This window comes from Syngnathus acus, chromosome 12 (genome assembly GCF_901709675.1).
Source record: "Syngnathus acus chromosome 12, fSynAcu1.2, whole genome shotgun sequence".
NCBI classification, from domain to species: domain Eukaryota; kingdom Metazoa; phylum Chordata; class Actinopteri; order Syngnathiformes; family Syngnathidae; genus Syngnathus; species Syngnathus acus.
This window is the reverse complement of record NC_051097.1, coordinates 1164144-1187698: the sequence shown is the minus strand read 5'-3', so window position 1 is coordinate 1187698 and position 23555 is coordinate 1164144. Positions and strand designations below refer to the sequence as shown.

The 23555-nt window shown below is 42.1% G+C and overlaps 1 protein-coding gene and 1 long non-coding RNA gene across 10 annotated transcripts in view; one reads left to right on the top strand and one right to left on the bottom strand.

The window, feature by feature from the left end:
* The window catches only part of LOC119131444, a 546859-nt gene that overhangs the window by 78962 nt on the left and 444342 nt on the right, over positions 1-23555 (top strand). The window lies entirely within an intron of this gene.
* Positions 1-23555, bottom strand: part of mvb12ba (multivesicular body subunit 12Ba) — a 76933-nt gene that overhangs the window by 45133 nt on the left and 8245 nt on the right. For 6 of the 9 annotated variants that reach the window (XM_037265891.1, XM_037265896.1, XM_037265887.1 and 3 more), the window contains 4 exons: positions 17330-17450; positions 12111-12218; positions 9698-9794; positions 2104-2233 (listed from right to left, as the gene is read on the bottom strand). In XM_037265891.1, the coding sequence (XP_037121786.1) occupies positions 2104-2233; positions 9698-9794; positions 12111-12218; positions 17330-17440 (446 nt within the window). In that variant the 5' untranslated portion in view covers positions 17441-17450. The remainder of the gene's footprint in view (positions 1-2103; positions 2234-9697; positions 9795-12110; positions 12219-17329; positions 17451-23555) is intronic. The other 3 variants (XM_037265893.1, XM_037265894.1, XM_037265895.1) reach the window with 2 other exon arrangements.

Sequence of the window (23555 nt, the reverse complement as noted above, 5' to 3'; positions counted from 1 at the left end):
GTTCCGATCGTTTTATAGGAGATCGTTTGAGAAACGCGATTGTTTACACTTTGCTGAGGCTCATGGGAGTTTGCGGGTGGCTAATGCTATAATGACAGCTGCTATACGCACGAGGCTATTTCATGTCAAAATAGGCTGCTCTGTTACTATTTCGAGTAAATTTACGGATCGATATGGAAGGGAAACATAGGTAAGCAGTACCAATGCGTTAGATTGAACTTTAGTCAGTTCTGATCATTTTATAGGATATAGTTTGAGAAACGCAATTGTTTACAGAGGGCTCATTGGTTATTGGCTAGTGGATGCATACCGCAACCCGAGTCAACCTCAGTTTGTTGCAGTATAGCTTCTATTTTATGCGTCTTTTACTCCGGTGCGCCCTATATATGAAATCATTTCTAAAATAAAAAATTCAATGAGGGTGCGCCTTATAATCCAGTGGGCCTTTTGGTGCGAAAAATACGGTACGCATTTTTATCGATTACATCACATCCGTTGGGGCGGCACTATCAAAGATAATGGCTGTGGCCAAACGGTTTTGCAAATCCACCATCTTTATTACTCAGCAAGACTTTTGTGGTCCAAACAACTCAAGGATGCCAAAGTGGAGAGGTCAAAATGTTCTGTTGTTGGATGCATCAATTCACACAACTCATTGCACCGTCCCCCTGCATCAGAACCTCAAAGAAGTGCCTGGTCAAATGTCATTTTTCAAGCAGTTTTCCCACGTATGTGGGCAGAGTCTTGCTTGTTCAAGGACGAGTGTTTCAGTATAGAGAAGAATTTGCCGAAAGACTTAGTTTTGTTTAAGGTTCAGTTCCTTCAATCTATGGAAACGACAGACACAGTAAAGTGGTAAGCTTGAGGTGACATAAAAATAATTAACTGTATTTCACTTTAATAATATTGCGTGTCTAAGCACTTGTTTTCATTACATTCGCGTCAGTCTTTCTGCTAATTTTAGAGCTGTGCGTTCTGTTTTCACTTCTTATGGGTGTATTTTGAGTAGTGGTATCAGATGAATTGCATCGAAGGTGCTGTATTATTCTTGGGGAACACAATAATGTGTTAAATGCAGTTGTTAGCTTCTCGCTAACGCTAGCATTCGCCTACTGGTGAACTTGACTGCAGTGCTTGTTTACAAGACGTGTTCATAAATATTATGAGGGGATTTATTTTGTTACGTGTTATGTATGTATGGACAAGTCTTCTGCCGTTAACATCTTTTAATCAATCAAGAAGTTTGCGGAGGAAGTAAATGCTACCTCGGCTAAAAAACTACAAATATGTCGACCGGAAAGGGAGGCGCACATCTTGCAGCCTGGAAGGAGTGGGGTGTGTAGTATCCCATTTGAATTTGAACAGTTGCTTCAGACATGAACATGTACTGGCTTTAAGCAGGTGGACACGTCTGGCACTCCAGGATTTTTTTGCACTGTTTTTTTTTCTTCCTTTGCACTATTTTTTTATCTAATATTTTTTTTATCTCCACTGTATATTGTGTATTGTGTATTTTGTATATACTGTCCATATTTTTTGATTATATATACCTTCTACTTTTTTAAATCTTTTACCCCCTTCCCCGCATGCGTGTGTGTGTATTTGTTAAGTGTACTGCTGCAAACATAGGAGTTTCCCCATTGAGGGAATAATAAAGGATTATCTTATCTTATCTTATTTGAGCAACATAGTGTGTTACTGATGGTAGTCTTTGTGACTTTGGTTCCAGCTCTCTTCAGGTCATTAACTACGTCCCACTGTGTGGTTCTGGGATTTTTGTTCATCGTTCTTGTTATCATTTGGACACCACGGAGTGAGATCTTGTGTGGAGCCCCACATCGAAGCCATTTCAAATACGTTTACTGAAATTGATGGAGATTGAGCTTTGCATCATAATGTGTGTCACTGTGGTTTGGACAGATATGAATAAATGTCTAAATGTCTAATAAATGTAAAATGTCAAATTGTTCAATGTAACCCTACTTTTGGCCCACTCTATACGCATATAGATTTTTGGGAGTGTTGGTGGGGAAATGTTTTGCATGCATTGATGACAATTGCAATAGAAACAATATTGGGGAAAAAAACAACGCAGAGACAAACCCAATGAAGGTGTATTGTGGGGGAGCCTGCTTTGATCTTCCCAGGATACGAATATCACAGATGGCTGCCTCTGTAGAGTCTCTTGGAATAAACTTGATACAGAGTCGCCTCTTCCTGAATGCCTGTTCCTCTACACAATAAAAAACACCAAAACAAGCAAGAGTTACAGACCATATTGATATTCACGTTTTCTAAAATAAAACAAAGACCACTTGGTCAAAGGTCAAGTCGCATCTACTTTTGACTAGTTGCTACGCCACTCTAAGCAATTCTTAAATCAAAACTTGCTGTGATAAATGCCAGTTTTAACCCTAGTCTGGTTTCCAAACTTCCATCATGTCTTTCATTTTAAAGGTCACAAATATGAGAGTCAAATCAGGTGTTTCTCAAAGGACCCAAGAAGATGACAAGGCGAGACAGCCGAACTCAGGATTGATGATGAAAAAAGTAGGGGCCTGAGTAGAGCTGGGCAATCAGTCAAAATGTAGTCACGATTCTTATTTTTCTTATTTTATTTTTCAATCTTAAAAACATAAAGAAAAATGACTCATGCGCTAAACAGCACAAGCTCCCGATGTGGTGAAAGTACACTGAATGCACCATGTTACTTGCACAGCAAGCGTGTCACAATATGTAAAGGAATGAGCAGTCTCTCTGCAGCTAAAGTGCCCTGTCATGCCTGTCTATTTCCTTTCACCAGTCACCAACATACACAAACACAACGTGTTTCGAGAGGCTTTCTGTAAGCGGAGTTTAGATCAGGGCATGTTGAGAATAATTTTCAACTTTGCCCATGTGAAGCCTGAAACTTGTCTGTGATTAAGGGCTATATAAATAAGCTTGACTTGTCGTTATATATTCAATTGAAATTGGATAGGGTCCATTAGACTTACATTTCCCCTGAAGTCCATGTATGGGCTAACACCTATCCGAAAAGGAGGTGCTTTAATGACAACACTGAAGGAACACTTTCTTGCTGGAAGTCCAGTGCTCCGGGGGTTGTGGCGCGATCTGGGGCAAGCCGGCTCGTGGCTCAGTGAGGAGGTACACCCCAGACTGTTGCCACTCAGCGCGAAGGCTCGCGGCGGATGGCGTCGGAAGCTCGCGGCTCAGCGTGAGGGCTTGCTGTGGACGGCGTCGGAAGCCCGTGGCTCATCAAACAGGCTTGCCGTGGGCCGCGTCAGCCGCGTTTCAATTGAATGCCGTGGACCGCGTCAGCCGTCAATTTCGGATAAATAACGGCAAGGCAACCCCCGGATGTCGGTTTGTTGGAAAGATTGGGAGCACCAGCAAGCTGTGTGTGGCCGTTTGAAGCACCTTTTCCAAAAGGCGGAGGTGCTAATCCATACGTGAAATTCAGGCGAAATGTAAATCAAACGAACCCTTAGCAATTTTTGAATACCGTATTTTTTGGACTAAAAGTCGCTCCGGAATATAGGTCGCATTAGCCATAAAATGCACAATAACGTGAAAAAAACCATATACATCGCTCCGAAGTATAAATAGCATTTTGGGGGTGATTTATTCGACAAAATCCAACACCAAGAACAGACATGGACGAGCAACAACAGGCTAAACGATAGGTATGCTAACGTGACAAACACAAATGAAGAGCTGAGAACGGGCCTGACGTAACATTCAGTTATTCAAATAACTATTACATAAATAACACGTATATAAAACCATATGTGTCACTCCAATTTATTAAATCCATCGATCGTCCTTTACGTCAACAATGCCGGCCGGGTGCGCGCTGCTGACGGCGGTTGCACTTCAAAATATTCCACAGGCCCATATAACAATGTATAAATTATATATCAAATAACTATTGTATAAACAATAATATTATCAAACCATCTGTGGCACTCCAAATCATTAAATCCATCGATCGTCCTTCATGTCAACAATGCCGACCGGGTGCGCGCTGCTGACGGCGCTTGCACTTCAAAATATTCCACAGGTCTATATAACGAGATATAAATTATATATCAAATAACTATTATATAAGAAATAATATTATCAAACCATCGGTGTCAATCAGGGCTGTGGACTCGGACTCGGGGACTCGGACTCGTTGGACTCGGTCATTTTTGCCGGACTCGGAGCTGATTTTGACCGAGTCCGACAATAAAAAAAATACGTTCAATTTTATTTTCATCATGCTGCTGAGAATGCGCGTAGGAATACTGTCCACAGCCCTGCTTGCTTGTTATGAAGACAAATTTAGTTGTTGCGTGCGCGCCCGCGCCTGCCTGCGTGCGTGCACGTACAAGACCCACAATGCCCCGCGCGCAGCCAAGATGGAAGAACCCGGGAGCAGCGAGAGAACAATGTTTTGCCTCTAGATTTGGGGGGGAAACGCAGCGTAAGTTACGATCAATGCGGCCACGTTGAGTTGCACTTAGGCTAATGTTTACATTATGTCACCCAGCTTATATCATTGATGTGTTTCGATAGTTGTGGGGTCGTCACTAATTATTTGTGTTTAGATAAATGTCTGAGCTATAATGGTGTAATTAATGATTAAAACTTGAAAGTATCTGTTTATTGTATTTGTTTATATGTTTAATAAAGACAAAGCCATCACAAAACTGTTGTAATTATTTAGATTTTGAGCGTGCGTAAAAGCCATGTCCGAGCCCCATCCACCGTCCCCGGACAGCCACCTGGCCGAGCGCCGGCCCCCGACTTCCATCCACAGAGGTGAAAGAGAGCTCCGTAGAGTAGGACCGGGCGTGCGTAAAAGCCATGTCCGAGCCCCATCCACCGTCCCCGGACAGCCACCTGGCCGAGCGCCGGCCCCCGACTTCCATCCACAGAGGTGAAAGAGAGCTCCGTAGAGTAGGACCGGGCGTGAGTAAAAGCCATGTCCGAGCCCCATCCACCGTCCCCGGACAGCCACCCGGCAGAGCGCCGGCCCCCGACTTCCATCCACGGAGGTGAAAGAGAGCTCCGTAGAGTAGGATCGGGCGTGTGTAAAAGGCATAATAGTTTTTCAAACCTTCTGTGTCACTCCAAATCATTAAATCCTTCAAACTCTTCATCCTCCGTGTCACTTACAAACAAAGCCGCTAATGATGCTGGTAGTACGTGGGGCCCTTTGTCATCTTTGTCATCCCGTGATTGAATCTTTGTCCTTTATGTAAACAACCGCCGCGACGCTGACATCACATGAAATTCTAAATTACAATAATCCCTTGCTAGATCGCGGTTTCACTTTTGTTTTTTGTTTTTTTAATTTTGAAAATTTGTGAAAAGAATTCACATATAAGTCGCTCCTCAGTATGTCGCCCCCGACACCAAACTATGAAAAAAAACGCGACTTATAGTCCGAAAAATACGGTAAACTGGGCTCGTTAGTGAGAAATGAACAATCTTCGCTTTATTGTCCCTTCAAAATGAATAATAATTACCGTATTTTCCGTTTTTTTCATACTTTGGGTGGGGGGGGTGACTTATACTCAGGAGCGACTTATATGTGAATTTTTTTCACAATTTTTTACTTGATCATTAACACTTTAATTACTTACTAGTATAGTTGATCACTTCACTTGCTATTTTCACTTTAAACCGCATGAGGGCGCACTATGACTGTGGAATAATTGGAGCCTCACTGACAATGAGTTCCCTTCACTGACTTCCAAAGTCGGGAGATTTAACGAGCGATCCAGGGCACTTGCGTGTGTTGGCTCACATGTTGAGCTCTTGATTTTCGAAATAAAGAGCCGGTTATCAAACCCATGTCTTAACTGGTACTTTGGTAATGCTACAACATAGTTATATACGTAGATCTGTGGAATAATTGGAGCCGCCAACTGACAACGAGACTGACGCCAGCGTGCACGTAGGTCCGGAATCGACAGCTGTTTTTTTTTTTTTGACACAGAGGATGAATATTGATTTGGAGTGACACGGATGGTTCGATAAAATTGTTGTTTATATTACATTTATTTGATATACCTAGTCTGACGTCAGCAGCGCACGTAGTTCCGGTGTCAACAGCTGTGTTTTTTTAGGGTTTTTTCTTTTTTCAAGTGACACGGAAGACGAAGATTCTGACGGATTTATTGATTTGGAGTGACACGGATGGTTCGATAAAATTGTTGTTTATATTAGTTATTTCATACATAGTTTATATATTGTTATATGGGGCTGTAGAAAAATTTGAACTGCAACGCGCCGCTGACGTCGGACTTGTTACATTGTCAAGTAACATGGTGATTGGGGAATAAAGATGGTGCAAAATGTGAGTATTGGATTGTTCCCAGGAATAAATTGGCATAGCTGAAATTCCAAATTTTAGCAGCAGATGGTGCAAAATGTGAATAGAGAATTATTGGGTAAATTGGCATTGCTGAAATTCCAAATGTTTCCAAGAGATGGTGCCAAACCTTTACATGAGACCAGAAGGGGCAGTCGAGCAAAACCAGCTGAAGTAGCAAAAATATGGATAAATAGAATAGCACGGGGTTGGTTTTGAGTCACACATGGAAGCACAGATGTTTGGATTCTTGATTTTATTTCTTTGCTTGGCTACATATATTCAGTAACGGCTTAAAGCAATATTTTCACATAATTGGACCAAGGTGCCCACGACCATTAGAATATGGTGGTGTGTTAAGAAATATTCAAAAGGTTGATCCAAATGTTTTGAGATGTGTTAATCCGTAAGAGATATTCAAAAAGGTTGATTCAAATTTTTGTGATGTGTTAATCAGTAAGAAATATTCAAAAAAGTTTATTCAAATGTTTTGAGATGTTAATCAGTAAGAGATATTCAAAAAGGTTGATTCTAATGTTTTGAGATGTGTTAATCAGTACGAAATATTCAAAAAAGTTGATTCAAATGTTTTGAGATGTGTTAATCAGTAAGAAATATTCAAAAAGGTTGATTCAAATGTCTTGAGATGTTTCAATCAGTATAGTCAAGGATTCATGATTTTATGTTTTATTGACATGTAACATTGAAGTTTTATTTTCATGAAAAGTGTTGTGAAGGATTTAAAAAGGAAGCGGGGGGGCTCACCAGCGTGTTGGCTGTATTTTTGGTGGAAAATAGTTCGTGGAAACAGCTGCCAAGGGGCAGCAGTCTTGCCTAATCTGGGAAAAACCTGGATTAGGCAATCCAGGGTAAGGACGCGGAACCAGCAGTGGTTCTCATCTGAGAGGCAAAAGGGATTGCGCAATCCTCACAGATCAGCTGAGATTGTGCAATCCTATGCTATGCGAAGTATAGATGCCAGTAAAGGGGTAGGGGGCAGAGAGGCCTATAAAAAAGCCACCGCAGACAACCACAGGGCTTCTCTCTCCCAAAGAGCATTAATACGTGAAGAAGCCCGCAAGAGTTCCAAGACTTTTTCCAGCCTCAGGAAATTTAGTGTAAGACGCAAGATCGTTTGCTTGGATTAACTTGGATTTACTCAAAGAATTGGATTTAACGACATTTCACAAGGAACTAGGTGAGGGGAACGGATTTTTCCGTGTTTAAGCCGGGGGGAGGACAGCCGTCGGGGCGAGCGCCGGTCCTCTCGAGGCCAACCTATTTCCCAAATTTGAATTTTAGAAATAAAAGCGAACTGATCACTCGACTTTATTTCCACCAAAAATAGCATACAACTGGTAGCTACCTTTTCCTACTTTACTGATTTATGTTTTATAATCAAAAGGACTCCGTGACTGAATGATTTTATTTGCACGGGTATCAGTGAGTGAAATTGTTCAAATTGTTGAAGGAATTAAGATTTGTAATTCTATTTCATACTTTTTCAATAAATGTGGCTTGTATAATCATTTAATTCGTTGTGCGCTAATTTGTATGGTAATCGATTGTTTGTTTTTGATCTGACAATTCGATTCGGTTACAGTATAATGTTTATGGTATAAAATCGGACCGTGATAAATAAGATCAACGGATGTGTTTAAATTAGACTAGTTGGATTATTGTTGGATTCAAATCCATTTAATTGCTCGTTGGTCGCAGGCCCGTCTTGTATTTGTTGGGCCGCGTCTAAATCCAACTTGGACAATTGATGCATTAAACTGCCTTCAAAATTATTTGAAGGATAAGTTTATCCCGTTAAATATTTAATTCGTTTAAATATTTACTTCAATTAAGTAATACAACGAATGTGTCTAAATTAGACTAGTCGGATTATTGTTGGATTCAAATCCATTCAATTGTTCGTTGGTTGCGGGCCCGTCCTGTACTTGTGGGGCCCCGTTCAAATCTAACTCGGACAATTGATGAATTAAATTGCCTTCAAAACTATTTGAAGGATAATTTTATTTCGCTTAAATATTTGATTCGTTTTAAAAATATCATTCGTTTAAACAATCGAGTTGGTTGAAGCATTTCAACAGTTAGGAGTTTATTTATAGTTTTAGAATTAATGATTAATGTATCAAATTTCTTCTCGAATACTATTATTGTCATACTTCCATTAATTCGACCCTTCATCGAATAAAGACAAGTAGGCTCGCTACTTCGGCAACAAAGTAGAGCAGACCCATATAAATAGTTACTTTGGCACAACTAGGGCAAGTGTGCGCTAGATCAACGAATCCCTGAGGTCTTAACAAAGACATCTAAAAATATCCGAAATGTAACAAAAGCATCAAACAACCGAAGGGAGCCATCATTATGGCGCGGTTATTCTGACGACGTGCCTCAAATTTGAGTTACTCAGCACGAGCGTCGTTTGACTTGAGAGGGATTGGCGTCATAAAGAGATTATATTGATTCTTTTAGAATTAATTTAACTCAGGTGGTCAGAGAGTCCCTTCACCCCGGTTTACCGAACCCTTTAATGGGAAGCCGGTCACTTTAATAAAAAGTGCAGGTTTGACAACATAAAGGAGGACCAACTCGATCGATGGCTTTAATGATTTGGAGTGTCACAGATGGTTTGATAAACAATAACTGTTATTGTTACATCAGGCCCGTTCTCAGCTTCTCGTTTGTGTTTATGTCACGTTAGCATACCGTATCATTTAGCCTGTTGTTGCTCGTTCATGACTGTTCTTGGTGTTGGATTTTGTCGAATAAATTTCCCCCAAAATGAGACTTCTACTGCGGAGCGACTTATGTTTTTTTTTTTCACGTTATTGTGCATTTTATGGCTGATGCGACGTATATTCTGGAGCGACTTTTAGTCCGAAAAATACGGTAATTACCGTATTTTTCGCACTACAAGGCGCACTTAAAAGTCTTTAATTTACTCAAAAAACCACAGTGCGCCTTATAACCCGGGACTTTTTCTATATGGATCATTGGGTGAATTTGTTGAGCCATAATGGTTGTACACAGCGCTCTACCAAAATGTTTCAGTACGACTAGTAAATCACAAGGTCGCATTGCTTCCAGCATTATGGCAACCGTGGTCAGGGGTTTCTATAATAAAATATGCAATGAAGGTGCGCCTTATAATCCAGTGCGCCTTATAGTGCAGAAAGTACTGTATATATTATAATTAATTAGAATTGCATACACTAATTACAATCGTAGTTGAGTTTCTCTTTTCAAATCCTTTTCGGTTGCATCGTGTATGTCTGTCCAGTCAGTAAACATTACTCACGACTTGAAGTGGTGACTTACGAGTGTCAACAGTCTCCTGGATTGGTATAAAGCCCACAGGCAGGGTGTCCTTTATATCGATCAGCTTCATGTCAACAAGAACATTACCTAAATGGCTCTGTAAGAACAAGAAAGGAATTGTGGGTGGAAACGAAAAGCAAGAGAAAGTCAGGTATTAGGTAATAGAGCAGATCTTAATTTTGTGAAGGCGGAGGATTTCACATATGTTCTTCTTATTCTTTATTTTTCTTTTTTATTCTGCCCATTTTTTGTCCTGCATTTCCTGCCACATTTTTCTTCTGATTCACGCAACTTCAATTTTAAAATGTATGTCATCTGGGGAACTGTTTTATCCTTGTTTCAAGATTTTTACAATTTAATTTTCACCCCAAAAATCCCATTCATTCGCAACAGCAAAAAAATTCATAAATACATCACTTCTATTTGAAATTCGAAATATTTAGCTCATTCATAACCTTGGGAACAAACTTCTACATTAGAATAATTCTAAAAAAAACATCCATCCATATTCCACCACATATGTGCTCAAGTACTCGTCAATGGTTTTTGGTGCTATTAACGGGTTTCTGACTGTGTGAGTGGTCATTGAACGCATCCCAGGTCTACTACAGAACGTGAGCAAGTATTTAAAAAATAAAATAAAATAAAAGAAACGTTTCTCAAAATGGAAGTCGGCTTGTTGGAAAAATTGGGAGCACTGGACTTCCAGCAATGAGGCTCACCCTTCAGATTAATGTGGCCATTTAAAGCACCTTGTTTTCGAATAGGGGCGGAGATGGTACCCCATAGGTGGAATTCAGGGAAAAAGTCAAATGAACCCTTACTAATTTCAACGGAATATTTAACAACGTATAAACAATTCACCTTACATAAAGCCTCTCGGAATGCGTCGTGTTTGCAGATGTTAGTGACTGGTGAGAGGAAATGGACAGATGTAGAGGGCACTTTAGCTGCAGAGAGGATGCATTTCTTGCTCTTTAATCAGCCACAGAGAGGCTCATCCTTGTGATATTTTAGAGTCGTCATAAGTAGATATCTATAATACTGTAGTTCCAGCTTGAAAATACGAATGTCTCTTTCGAAGTCAACGTGCTGAAAACATGACTTGCCCCCCACACCCCCAAAAATGTATCCAACTCCTTCACACAGAAGCAGAGGCATCACTAGCAGGGAGAACAGGAGGGGGGCTAGGTCCCTACGAGGATTTTCAGATTTTAAAATGGTGTCAGGTAGATTCAAAGTGATATTTCAGTTTGACTTTTAATACGTTACACAAACACAGCAATTTAGTTTTCATAATTAACTAAATATATATCAGTTTATAGGTCTGTACCTACCTTAAAACAAAATATGAGGGCCTCCATATATGGTCCAAAATTTAGTGTGCAATTTCTGGATCCCAAAAGTGGGCATGGCACACAAACTTTGATTGGCCGTAACTCGAAAATCATTTGAGCTGAGGTTCAAAATTTTGATTATTTTATTTGGCATTATGAGCTACTAACAGAACAAAAATCAAGAAAACTGGAAATGTCAGTAAGGAGGGTTTTTGACTTGACATAGAATAACCAAATGAGCATCAAACAACAACCTTTGGTCTTCTTTTGAGAAACATACAGATTTGTTTATGTGCATCCCTTATCTTTTTTTTGGTATGGCGCCGATGTGAGTGGCAGCCTCCCAGCAGTGTTCTCTCTTTTTCTCTGTATTTCCTTCTTTTCTCCTTTTTCTTTATGTCTTTTTGTCCATTTGGCAATGCCGGTGCCTTCTACCGCACCTCGGTATCGTTTCGGATCGGATATTTTTTTTTCCCTGGCTGCGCACATCGGTCGAGATCGGCGTAACTCTACGACGGCTTCCTGCTTATCCGGCCGGTGCTGACCGGGTCCCTCGCCTTAGCCTTGGAGCCGCGACCCCTGTGGGGAGTCCGCTCCCTCGTGCTCGTCGGAACCAACGACCTTCGCCATGCTAGCCCCGTGGTGACCATCTGCACGTGCCCCGACTGGGTGCCCAGGACGCTGCTCACGTTTGCCTGCTTTGTGATGTTTTCACCGATTCACGACCACGGTCCATTGGCCGCCATTGAACTGGACTGCCCTTACACCTGTCTATTTTGTGTGTTTTGGGGTGTTCTCTGATATTGAGGGGTGCTGGTTGGCCGCTGTTACTTTTTTTCCTTTGTCTTTTTGTTTTGCTTTGATGGCTTTTATCTTTCGCACTTTCTGGCTTTCTTTGTGGTGCCGTTGTGTGGCAGCCTTATGAGAGCCTATTGAGTTGCGCTCATGCCATCTGTGTGTCTTTTGTATACCGGCTCTGTGGTATAGATACTGCTGGGGCCTAAATTTCCCCAAATAAATGTTCAATCAATCAATTGAGGAGTTTCATGCACAGATAGCAGGATTAGTACATTTACATTTTCTTTTGAGAATACCCTGGTGAAGCACAGGTATCGGGTCACCTTGGACTTGAAAAGTCCATCTTTCCACAGATCAGCATCCAGACCATCAGATGTTGTTGAAACCTAGAGTCAACAGAATAGTCACTGATTAGCATGGTTAGAATTTAGGGCTCTATATTCCCGAACCACCCTCCACAGAACTTCCCGAGGGACACGCGCCTTCTCCAAGTCCACAAAACACATGTGGACTGGTTGACAAACTCACATGCACCCTCGAGGATCCTGCCGAGGGTATAGAGCTGGTCCAGTGTTCCACGGCCAGGACGAAAAGCACACTGCTCCTTCTGAATCCGAGATTCAACTTACCAATGGACCCTCCTCTCCAGCACCCCTGAATAGACCTTACCAGGGAGGCTGAGGAGTGTGATTCCTCTGGAGTTGGAACACACCCTCCGGTCCCCCTTCTTAAAGAGGGGAACCACCACCCCAGTCTGCCAATTCAGAGGCACCGTCCCCGATGTCCACGCAATGCTGTAGAGGCGTGTCAACCAGGACAGCCCCGCAACATCCTTTAAAAACTCCGGGCGGATCTGATCCACCCCCAGGGCCTTGCCCCCAAGTGGTTTTTTAACTACCTCCCTGACTTCGACCCCAGAGATTGGAGAGTCCACCTCAGAGTCTCCAGGCCCTACTTCCACAATGAAAGGCGTGTTGACGGTGCACTGCTTCCCCCTCCTGAGATGCCGGATGGTGGAGACAGAATTTCCTTGAAGCCATCTGGAAGTCATTCTCCATGGCCTCGCCAAACTCCTCCCACGCCCGGGTTTTCTTTCCTCAGCAACCGCCGAAGCCACGTTCTGCTTGGCCATCCGCGGTACCTGTCGGCTGCCTCCGGAGTCCCACAGGTCAAAACAGCCCGATAGGACTCCTCTTTCAGCTTGACGGCATCCCTTACCGCCAGTGCCCACCAGCGGGTTCGGGGGTTGCCGCCACGACAGGCACCGACCATCTTACGGCCACAGCGCCAGTCGGCTGCCTCAACAATCGAGGCACAGAACATCGTCCACTAGGACTCAAGTTCTCCTGCCGCCTCCAGGACGTGGGAAAAGCTCTGCCGGAGGTGGGAGTTGAAGCTCTTCCTGACAGGGGATTCTGTCAGATGCTCCCAGCTGACCCTCACAGTACGTTTGGATCTGCCAGGTTGGACCGGAATCTTCCCCACCATCGGAGTCAACCCACCACCAGGTGGTGTTCAGTTGACAGCTCCGCCCCTCTCTTCACCTTAGTGTCCAAAACATGCGGCCACAAATCCGATGACACGACTACAAAGTCGATCATCGAACTGCGGCCTAGGGTGTCCTGGTGCCAAGTGCACACATGGACACCCTCATGATTAAACATGGTGTTCATGATTGACAATCCGTGTCGAGCACAGAAGTCCAAAAATAGAACACCGCTTTGGTTCAGATCGGTGGGGGGGCCTTCCTCCCAATCACGCCCTTCCAGGTCTCACTGTCTTCCTCCCAATCGCGCCCTTCCAGGTCTCACTGTCATTGCCCACATGAGCATTGAAGTCCCCCAGTAGAACGATGGAGTCCCCAGAAGGAGCGCTCTCCAGCACTTCGTCCAAGGACTCCAAAAAGGGTGGGTACTCTGAGCTGCCGTTTGGTGCAGAGACACAAATAACAGTCAGCACCCGTCCCCCCCACCCGAAGGCGGGGGGAGGCTACCCTCTCGTTCACTGGAGTGAACCCCAATGTGCAGGCGCCCTGCCGGGGGGCAATAAGTATACCCACACCTGCTCGACGCCTCTCACCGTAGGCAACTCCAGAGTGGAAGAGAGTCCAGCCCCTCTCGAGAGGGCTTGTACCAGAACCCAAACTGTGTGTGGAGGCAAGTCCGACTATGTCTAGTCGGAACTTTTCTGCCTCGCACACCAGCTTGGGCTCCTTTCCAGCCAGAGAGGTGACATTCCATGTCCCAAGAGCCAGCTTCTGCAGCCGGGGATCGGACCGCCAAGGTCCCCGCCGTTGGCCGCCGCCCAGCTCTCTTTGCACCCGACCCCTTTGGCCCCTCCCACAGGTGGTGAGCCCATGGGAAGGGGGACCCACGTTTTCTTTTTGGGCTGTGCCCGGCCGGGCCCGATGGACGAAGGCCTGGCCACCAGATGTTCGCATTCGAGCCCCAACTCCAGGCATGGCTCCAGAGGGGGGCCTCGGTGACCCGGGAAAACGAAGTCCATTTATATTTTTCTTCATAAAGTTAAAGTCAAAGTCCCAATGATCGTCACACATCTGGGTGTGGTGAAATTTGTCCTCTGCATTAACCCATCCCCATGTGATTTTGATCCATCCCCTGGGGGAGAGGGGAGCAGTGAGCAGCAGCGGTGCCGCGCTCGGGAATCATTTGGTGATAACCCCCCAATTCCAACCCTTAATGCTGAGTGCCAAGCAGGGTGGCAATGGGTCCCATTTTTATAGTCTTTGGTATGACCCGGCCGGGGTTTGAACCCACAACCTTCCAGTCTCAGGGCGGACACTCTACCACTAGGCCACTGAGCTGTTGGGGTTTGCGTGAGCCGTGGTTTGTCTGGCCCCTCACCTAGGACCCTTTTGCCATGGGTGACACTACCAGGGGTATGAAACCCCAGACAACATGGCTCCTAGGATCATTGGGACATGCAAACCCCTCCACCACGATAAGGTCACGTCTTCTTATGGGGATTTGAGGAAGGGGGCTGTGTGGCAGACCTCTGAGTCTTAGTCTATATCAGGGGTGTCCAAACCTTTTGCAAAGGGGGTTTGGTTAGATGAAAATGTATAGGGGCTGATCATTCGGACTGACATTCCTTGAACCATTACCATTGCAAATGAACTAAATTAACAGTTAGATTAGTTTAAATTATTTAGATTAAAATAATAAATTAAGTACAAATGAACTATGTTATGAATTGAATGATTTTTTTTATTACATGTATTGAGTTTGTTTTAGTATTATTGTTGTATTAATGAGAAGGGTGATATTGGCGTTTCGATTGCACTACACAGGCCAGGTTGGATGTATCATGTCAGATTTTTAATCCAAATTAAATCATTCTTCGTTTGATCTTTTTTACTATTTTATACATTATAAAATACTTCATAATTACAAAATAATAATCCATAGTCTTTTTGTCGTCTATCACTAAGAGTGGGCGGTGTGGACGCGCAGTAGTGTTTGTAAAGTTAGTAGTAAGTAGACAGCGCTTTCACCAGTAGTCCGGGGGTTATTTTGCCTTTCCCTGTGCAGCGTCACTGGAAGCGTCTCCGATCTTAACTTCACCTTAGTCCTTGGTGTGCAGAAATTTGAATGAGTAAGTGTCTGTGTCACTGATTATCTTGCAAACAGACACCTACGTGCACGTGAACTGGGAAGGGACGGGGAGAACACCCTCGCACCCGATCATGAGCGCTCGCTCATGTGCGTGTTCCCGTTCGTACGCATTTCGTTTCTGTGACTCACTCCGGTGCGCGCAGGTCCCCGTGACAGTGCCAGTGGACCACACATTATTGATTTTATGACAAAATGCTTTGAGCCGGTCTAAATATAGACACGGGTTGGATTTGGCCCGTGGCCAGATTTTGGGCATGTCTGGTCTATATTATTTAGGCCTCTCACCGGCAGGCCTGCAGTTAGTTCGTTGTTACAGCTTGTTGTCTTTGTTGCTTTGCCTTTGCTGACTTGTATCTTATCATACTTACTGGTTTTCTTGGTTGGCACAGTGGTGAGTGGGAGCCTTTTTCTAGGAGCCTATTATGACTGCGCTCATGTCATCTGTATGTCTTTTATAGACCCACTCTGCGGTATGAATGCTGCTAGAAGATTGGATTTCCCCACTCGCATCAATGAAGTATCTTATCAATCCATCCATCCCCATTCCCCACCCCACCACACCACAAACACCACTTTAAACAGTGACATAAAGACAGAGAGCAGTTCTGTCAAACTGCATAGCCTGTCAACATAGGCAGTCGTGTGATTACGCAATCCTCAGAGGAGGCTAGACAGGAAGTTGGCTCCTCTGAGCGAATGGTCTTCGGTTTTAAAATAACTATAAAAATTCAGCGATTTTGGTTCAAAATGATACAAAACTATTGAAATTAAAAGGAAAATGACTATAATAAAAACAATTGAATTTGATTTTCCCCTTTTCATGATGACAGGGGAGGCATAGCCTCCCTTGCCTCCTCTGACCGCACGTCCCTGCTTACGAGACACAAATTGAGCTTTCTGGAAAGCCAGGATCATTGCAGAAGAGCAACGTGACAACGACGAGACAATGAGGGACGAAACGGAACTTGGCATGTTTAATGGCGAACTTGCCAAACTGTCTAATTTGGATACAGAAGATGAGGATTTTGATAAGTTTGCATGTTAATATCAACTAACAATGTGAGTACATGATTAAATAGTACAATAAAGTACAACAGAAGCCTTGCTCCTGTGACGTTTTTTTTTTCTTTACCGTAAGTCATGGCATGCATGCGCCCTATAATGCAGTGCGTCCTATGTGTGGATTAAAGACAGAAAAGACCCCGGAATTGAGTCTGTGCCTTTTAACCCGAAGCGCCTTATGGTGCGGAAAATACAGTGGGTTGTAGCCACCTGACTGAATATTAACAGCTAAATTCCAGAAAGTAGGTTCAACACTCTGAGTCTATCCCTGAACTCTGAGTTAACTTACTCTGAGATGGGAGACTATTTGGTTCAAGAAAAGCTGATCCGAGTTAGTTCAATGTTTAGCTGCTAAAACATATAAGCCCACGGTATCGCCTTCAATTTCTGTTGTTCCATTATTTAAAAAGATGTCAGAAATGCTGGGACAAGTTTAATTCACGTTGAATGTACTATCATCATCGTCTTTATACATAGTTTAAAGAATTCAAGCTGTAAGGTATTGATGGTGATATAGGAGCGGCTGCTTGCTGGTGCGATATGCTGTGATTTACATGATTCGATTAGTCGACTAATTGCAGCTACTGCTAGTTATTAGTCGACTAGCAAAGTAATTGCTTGTGGCAGTCCTAGTTTGAATGCAATTGCAAAATTCATATGTATCTCAGGAGTGACATAGGAGATGCTGCATACAACTTCACTGTATGACCGGGATTAACAAGTAATAATCATGATTTATTATGTTTATTTAGGACAATTACACTAGGATACAAACAATGAAAAAAAGTAAATGATCTTACAACATCATAACCAGTTGGTGCTCTGCTCCTGGAGGCTACAACACCAACTCCAGTGATTGGGTCCATGGGCAGCTCTGGCAAAGCCTCAGAAAGTTCCCAAACTTCAGGCATCTCTTAAGTTCTGCAGTCAAAGGGTAAAGCAATTTTTCAAAGAGTAAAGCAATTTTTCTCATTCAAAAAATTGTAAGCAATCATTTGATGAATTGTTTTAGTATATGATGATATATAATGTGATGAAATAGGATTTGCCTCATCCTAGTTTCAGATTTTCGTTTTTTGGAGCATTTTGGCATCCATCATACTTAAATGTTTCACATCATCAATGCAATTAAGTAACCCACAAAGTCTGCAAATTAAAAAAATATTTCAATAATTATTTTATTTAAAGTTTCTGTAAAACAAAATAAAATATGAAAAGATTTTTTCAGGTTTTTAGGGAGGTGAAGTGGAGAGAGAACTGGAGATGGGCAATACTGGGGAAAAAAATCCACTATGAAATCAAATATATCTCAAAAACTATATGCCACCATACACAGTGTGATTAAAAAAAGAATACGCCCAAATCATTACCTAAACAAAAACTTGAGCTACGAGCAGCTATAAAGTTCCTTGCAACCCTGGCCACAGAGTATTGACACGATGGCAAAATCGAAAACTGGAGTTTTTAATGGAGTACACCAGAGTAAAAACAAGCATCATTTAATGCATGTTACCACTGCAACAATGATTGACAAAATAAAAAGCTTTGTTTTTACTTGTCAACTTGAACATCTTGAAATACATCTGCAATCACAACTGAATACAACCTCAAGGAGTTCTTTAACACATGATCTCTGTAAAAGGGAAAAGGGGAGCAAATTGGAAAGAAAATTGTGCTGACCTAGTGTTGCACGGGATACCGTTACCAATATCAGTACAATACCTTGGTATTTTAGCATCAAAAATATCTTGATACCTTTCTTTTTTTCATCTCAGTATTTTTTATTTATTTTAAAGCAGCTTGCCAGCTTTGTCTCAAAGGCAAGTATACGCACACGCCAAGCCACCTGTATGTTGTGTGAGGAAGCGGCTTTAAGTGCCTGGCACGCATCCTTCTGTGTGTGTATGCAAGAGGAATACGTCTTGAGAAGCGCCCAATGTGTTCTACCAAAGTAGACGACTTACCCCCGGGAAAACTGGTTGGTTGGTTGGTTGATTGATTGATTGATTGATTGATTGATTGATTGATTGAAAATACTAACACATTACACGAAAGCTTAAAAAATTTAGAGAAGGAAAGGAAAATCAGCTATCGTAAATCAAAGCTGTTTAAACGTTTCAAGTGAGTGGGAGGGGGGTACAAAATAACGTATCTAGCCTCACCCAATATTTTCTGTCATATTTCACAAAACAAATATTTCACTAGCAGTGGTACCTGAATGCGTTTAATGAACACAAGTTCATGAACTCATTCATATTTGGACAAACGTGAACAGAACGGTGTGCATTGTTGCTTTGTGAACATTTTTGTGTGACTGCGCTCATTCTGGGGCCACTGATGGGTTCATTTTCGTTCAATCGCGTTTACCCCGAAAGCGCGCTGTATAGAAAGCCTTGTTTTATTTTGAGAAAGGCACATTTTTGGACCGCCAAAGGGGTCCTTTGTTACGTTATTTCAGGTCAGGTGTGTTGTTGGTCAGTTTGCCGTCCATCTTCCACACAAATCGAAGTCTGTTGATATTTTATTAAAAAAGAAGCAATACGCAGATGACAATATCAGACTCAACAAACATGAGACATAATTTTAAGATTATAAGATTGTGCTTAGCAACAAAACTGTTACAGGTTCAATTATTAGGCCTATTTATTTCCCCTCAAGTTAATGTTGGCCTGTAATTAGCTAACGGAATGCTCACATCTGAAGCTAGTTTCATAGACAAACACTTGCCATTTCCTGACAACTGTTTTTGTGTCATAACTGAACGTGTGCCAAGCATAGAATTTGGGGCAGTTCAATCGCAATTGCATTTACAGGGGCTCTTTTAAAGGACACATAGCATGGAAAATTGACTGTTTTAGCTTTTGAAATCATTTTCTTGTGTATACGGAGTATCCAGGAGTGTAAAAAATTGGGCAAAAAAGTATTTAGTCAGCCACCAATTGTGCAAGTTCTCCCACTTACAAAAAGAGAGATGGCTGAAATTTTCATCATCATAGGTACACTTCAACTATGACAGACAAAATTAAATTAAAAAAATCCAGAGAATCACATTGATTTTTAAAGAATTTATTTGCAAATTATGTTGGAAAATAAATATTTGGTCAATAAGATCTCACCCCGTGGGGTCAAAATGATCACAAGAACGGTGAACAAAATTCCCAGAAAAACACGGAGGGACCTACTGAATGACCTGCAGAGAGCTGTGACCAAAGTAACAAAGAATACCATGAGTAACACACTACGCCGCCAGGTACTCAAATCCTTCAGTGCCAGACATGTCCCCCTGCTTAAGCCAGTACATGTCCAGGCCCGTCTGAAGTTTGCAGGAGAGCATTTGGATGATCCAGAAGAGGATTGGGAGAATGTCATATGGAATGTGCACCATAATTTGCAAATAAATTCTTTAAAACCTAGACGATGTGATTTTCTGGATTTTTTTTTACATTTTGTCTCATAGTTTAAGTGTACCTATGATGAAAATTACAGGCATCTCTCAAGTGGAAGAACTGACTAAATACTTATTTGACCAACTGTATCCCTCCAGGGGGTATTCCAGAAAGTAGGTTCAACACTCTGAGTCTATCCCTGAACTCTGAGTTAACTTACTCTGAGATGGGAGACTATTTGGTTCAAGAAAAGCTGATCCGAGTTAGTTAAATCAACTCTGAGTATGTTCACCTGGAGTTACGCGCGTGCGCAACTCCTATAAAAAGCCATTATCAATTAAGTCCCGATACCACAAGTCACCATGACAACAACTGAGAAAAAACAGATCACCTTATTTAAAACAATCATAACAGTATCTCTGCAGCACCTGGGGGGTATTCCAGAAAGCGGGTTATGTGAAAATTCTGAGTACCGTATTTTCCGCCCTAAAAGGCGCACCTAAAAACCTAAAATTTTCTCAAAAGCCGACAGTGCGCCTTATAGTCCAGTGCGCCTTATATATGGATCAATTGATGAATTTGTTGATCCATACTGGTTGTACACAGTGCTCTGCCAAAATGTTTCAGTACGTTTTAGTACGACTAGTAAATTACAAGGTCGCATCGCTTCCCAACATTACGGTAACTGTAGTCAGGGGGCGTCACCGAATAGCTGTTGTACCCGCGAGGCTATTTCATTTCAAAATAGGCTGCTCCGTTAATGTTTCGAGTAAATTTACGGATTGATATGGAAGGGAAACATAGGTAAGCAGTACCAATGTGTTAGATCGAACTTTAGTCAGTTCCGATCATTTTATAGGAGATCGTTTGAGAAACGCGATTGTTTACACTTTGCTGAGGCTCATGGGAGATTGCGAGCTGAGGCTCGTGGGACTTTGCGGATGGCTAATGCTATAACGATAGCTGCTATACGTACCAGGCTATTTCATGTGAAAATAGGCTGCTCTGTTAATGTTTCGAGTAAATCTACGGATCGATATGGAAGGGAAATATAGGTAAGTAGTACCAATGCGTTAGATCGAACTTTAGTCAGTTCCGATCATTTTATAGGAGATCGTTTGAGAAACGCGATTGTTTACACTTTGCTGAGGCTCATGGGAGATTGCGAGCTGAGGCTCGTGGGACTTTGCGGATGGCTAATGCTATGACGATAGCTGCTATACGTACCAGGCTATTTCATGTGAAAATAGGCTGCTCTGTGAATGTTTCGAGTAAATCTACAGATCGATATGGAAGGGAAACATAGGTAAGTAGTACCAATGCGTTAGATCGAACTTTAGTCAGTTCCGATCATTTTATAGGAGATCGTTTGAGAAACGCGATTGTTTACATTTTGCTGAGGCTCATGGGAGATTGCGAGCTGAGGCTCGTGGGACTTTGCGGATGGCTAATGCTATGACGATAGCTGCTATACGTACCAGGCTATTTCATGTGAAAATAGGCTGCTCTGTTAATGTTTCGAGTAAATCTACGGATCGATATGGAAGGGAAACATAGGTAAGTAGTACCAATGCGTTAGATCGAACTTTAGTCAGTTCCGATCATTTTATAGGAGATCGTTTGAGAAACGCGATTGTTTACACTTTGCTGAGGCTCATGGGAGATTGCGAGCTGAGGCTCGTGGGACTTTACGGATGGCTAATGCTATGACGATAGCTGCTATACGTACCAGGCTATTTCATGTGAAAATAGGCTGCTCTGTTAATGTTTCGAGTAAATCTACGGATCGATATGGAAGGGAAACATAGGTAAGTAGTACCAATGCGTTAGATCGAACTTTAGTCAGTTCCGATCATTTTATAGGAGATCGTTTGAGAAACGCGATTGTTTACAGGGGGCTCGTTGGTTATTGGCTAGTGGATGCATACCGCAACCCTAGTCAACCTCAGTTTGTTGCAGTATAGCTTCTATTTTATGCGCCTTATAATCCGGTGCGCCTTATATATGGACAAAGTTTTAAAATGGGCCGTTCATTGAAGGTGCGCCTTATAATCCGGTGCGCCTTTTAGGGCGGAAAATACGGTAAATTACGCCGGAAATGAGGGAAACTGGGTTATCCATTCCAGAAAGAGAGGTAACTTAAACTCTGGGTCAGTTACTTCCGTAACTTACTCTGTGAACATGACCTGCTCGCTAGCAGGTTTACTATAAGAGACCCAGAATTTCAATCTGTCTCCTCCCACACAAAGAAAGCTGTTAATCATGGATTGGCCGTTAATTCAAAATCCGATTGACATGGAAGCCGTAGTAATTTGAAATGCTTTACGTCTCGAGAGAATCTTCCGACCCAGATCAGATGTTTCATCATTTCTAGAAGACTATCCTTTCGAGCGCTACTGCTTTCTTTGAAGAGTATAATTTATCTCAATAACATTCGCTGGCTGTGGGATGCCTGATGGTGTAGTGGTACAATCACCTGTCTTGTGTGCGGGCATCATGAGTTCAATTCCCACACACCCTGAACGACCACTAACATCAGAGCAACCTTTATGCATAGCACTGTTGTTTTGCAAATGGGATTTTCTTTATAATATCGGGGATGCAGAGCATTACTTTTTTTCTGTTGGCTGAGCAGAACTCAGCGTTTGTTTTAAAATAGTATTTTAATGAGTGTTGGTGTAGGCTACGGCGTCACATTTTAAATGACTACAATAGGTATAAAACAATTGAATTTGTGTCAAGTTTTAATCTACAAAGAATCAGAATTAAGAAATAGAATTGTAGAATTAACTGAGAAGACGTTGGAAAACATTTTGTTTGGGGTTTAAATTATTTGAAATAGCCACATAATTAATACTTTATTTTAAATTAATACTGACCTTGTTTAATAGCGTGAGTAGATTTAAAATAAAATAAAAATTAAATGAGGTGCAATCACAGCCTAGCAAAACATGCCTTACCTTTTTTTTACGATATTTTTGTTTCATTTTGAGCTGTCATTTCTTTCTTCTGTTGAATTGCACCTAAATGAAAATAAGATTTCATTCCTATTTAAATGCATAACTATAGGCTCGGATCTTATGGTTAGATGTTACATCAATGAAATAGTACATTCAAACTTGCGCATCAAGCAGCAATTTCCTCTCATGACGTCTCTTCTTCGCTGCTGCTGCCGTATTAGATTTGCGGCAAAAAAATATGTTCATAGGCCTGCATAACGACCTCCAATAAAGTAAAATAAGGTGATCTGGTTTTCCTCAGTTGTCATGGTGACTTATGGTATCGGGGTTCGATTGATAATGGCTTTTTATAGGAGTAATGCACGCGCGTAACTCCAGGTGAACATACTCAGTTAATAAAGCGGTATGTTTGAGACGACACAAATATAATAAACTGTATTTCACGTTAAAAATATTGCGTGTCTATGCACTCGTTTTCATAGCATTAGCGTCAGCCTTTCTGCTAATTCTTGAGCTGTGCGCTCTGTTTTCACTTCTTGTGGGCGCATTTTGAGTAGTTATATTACATTAATTGCATCGAAGGTGCTGTTTTATTCTTGGGGAAAACTAATATGTTCAACGCATTAGTTAGCTTCTCGCTAACGCTAGCATTAGCTTACTTCGTAGCTTGACTGCAGTGC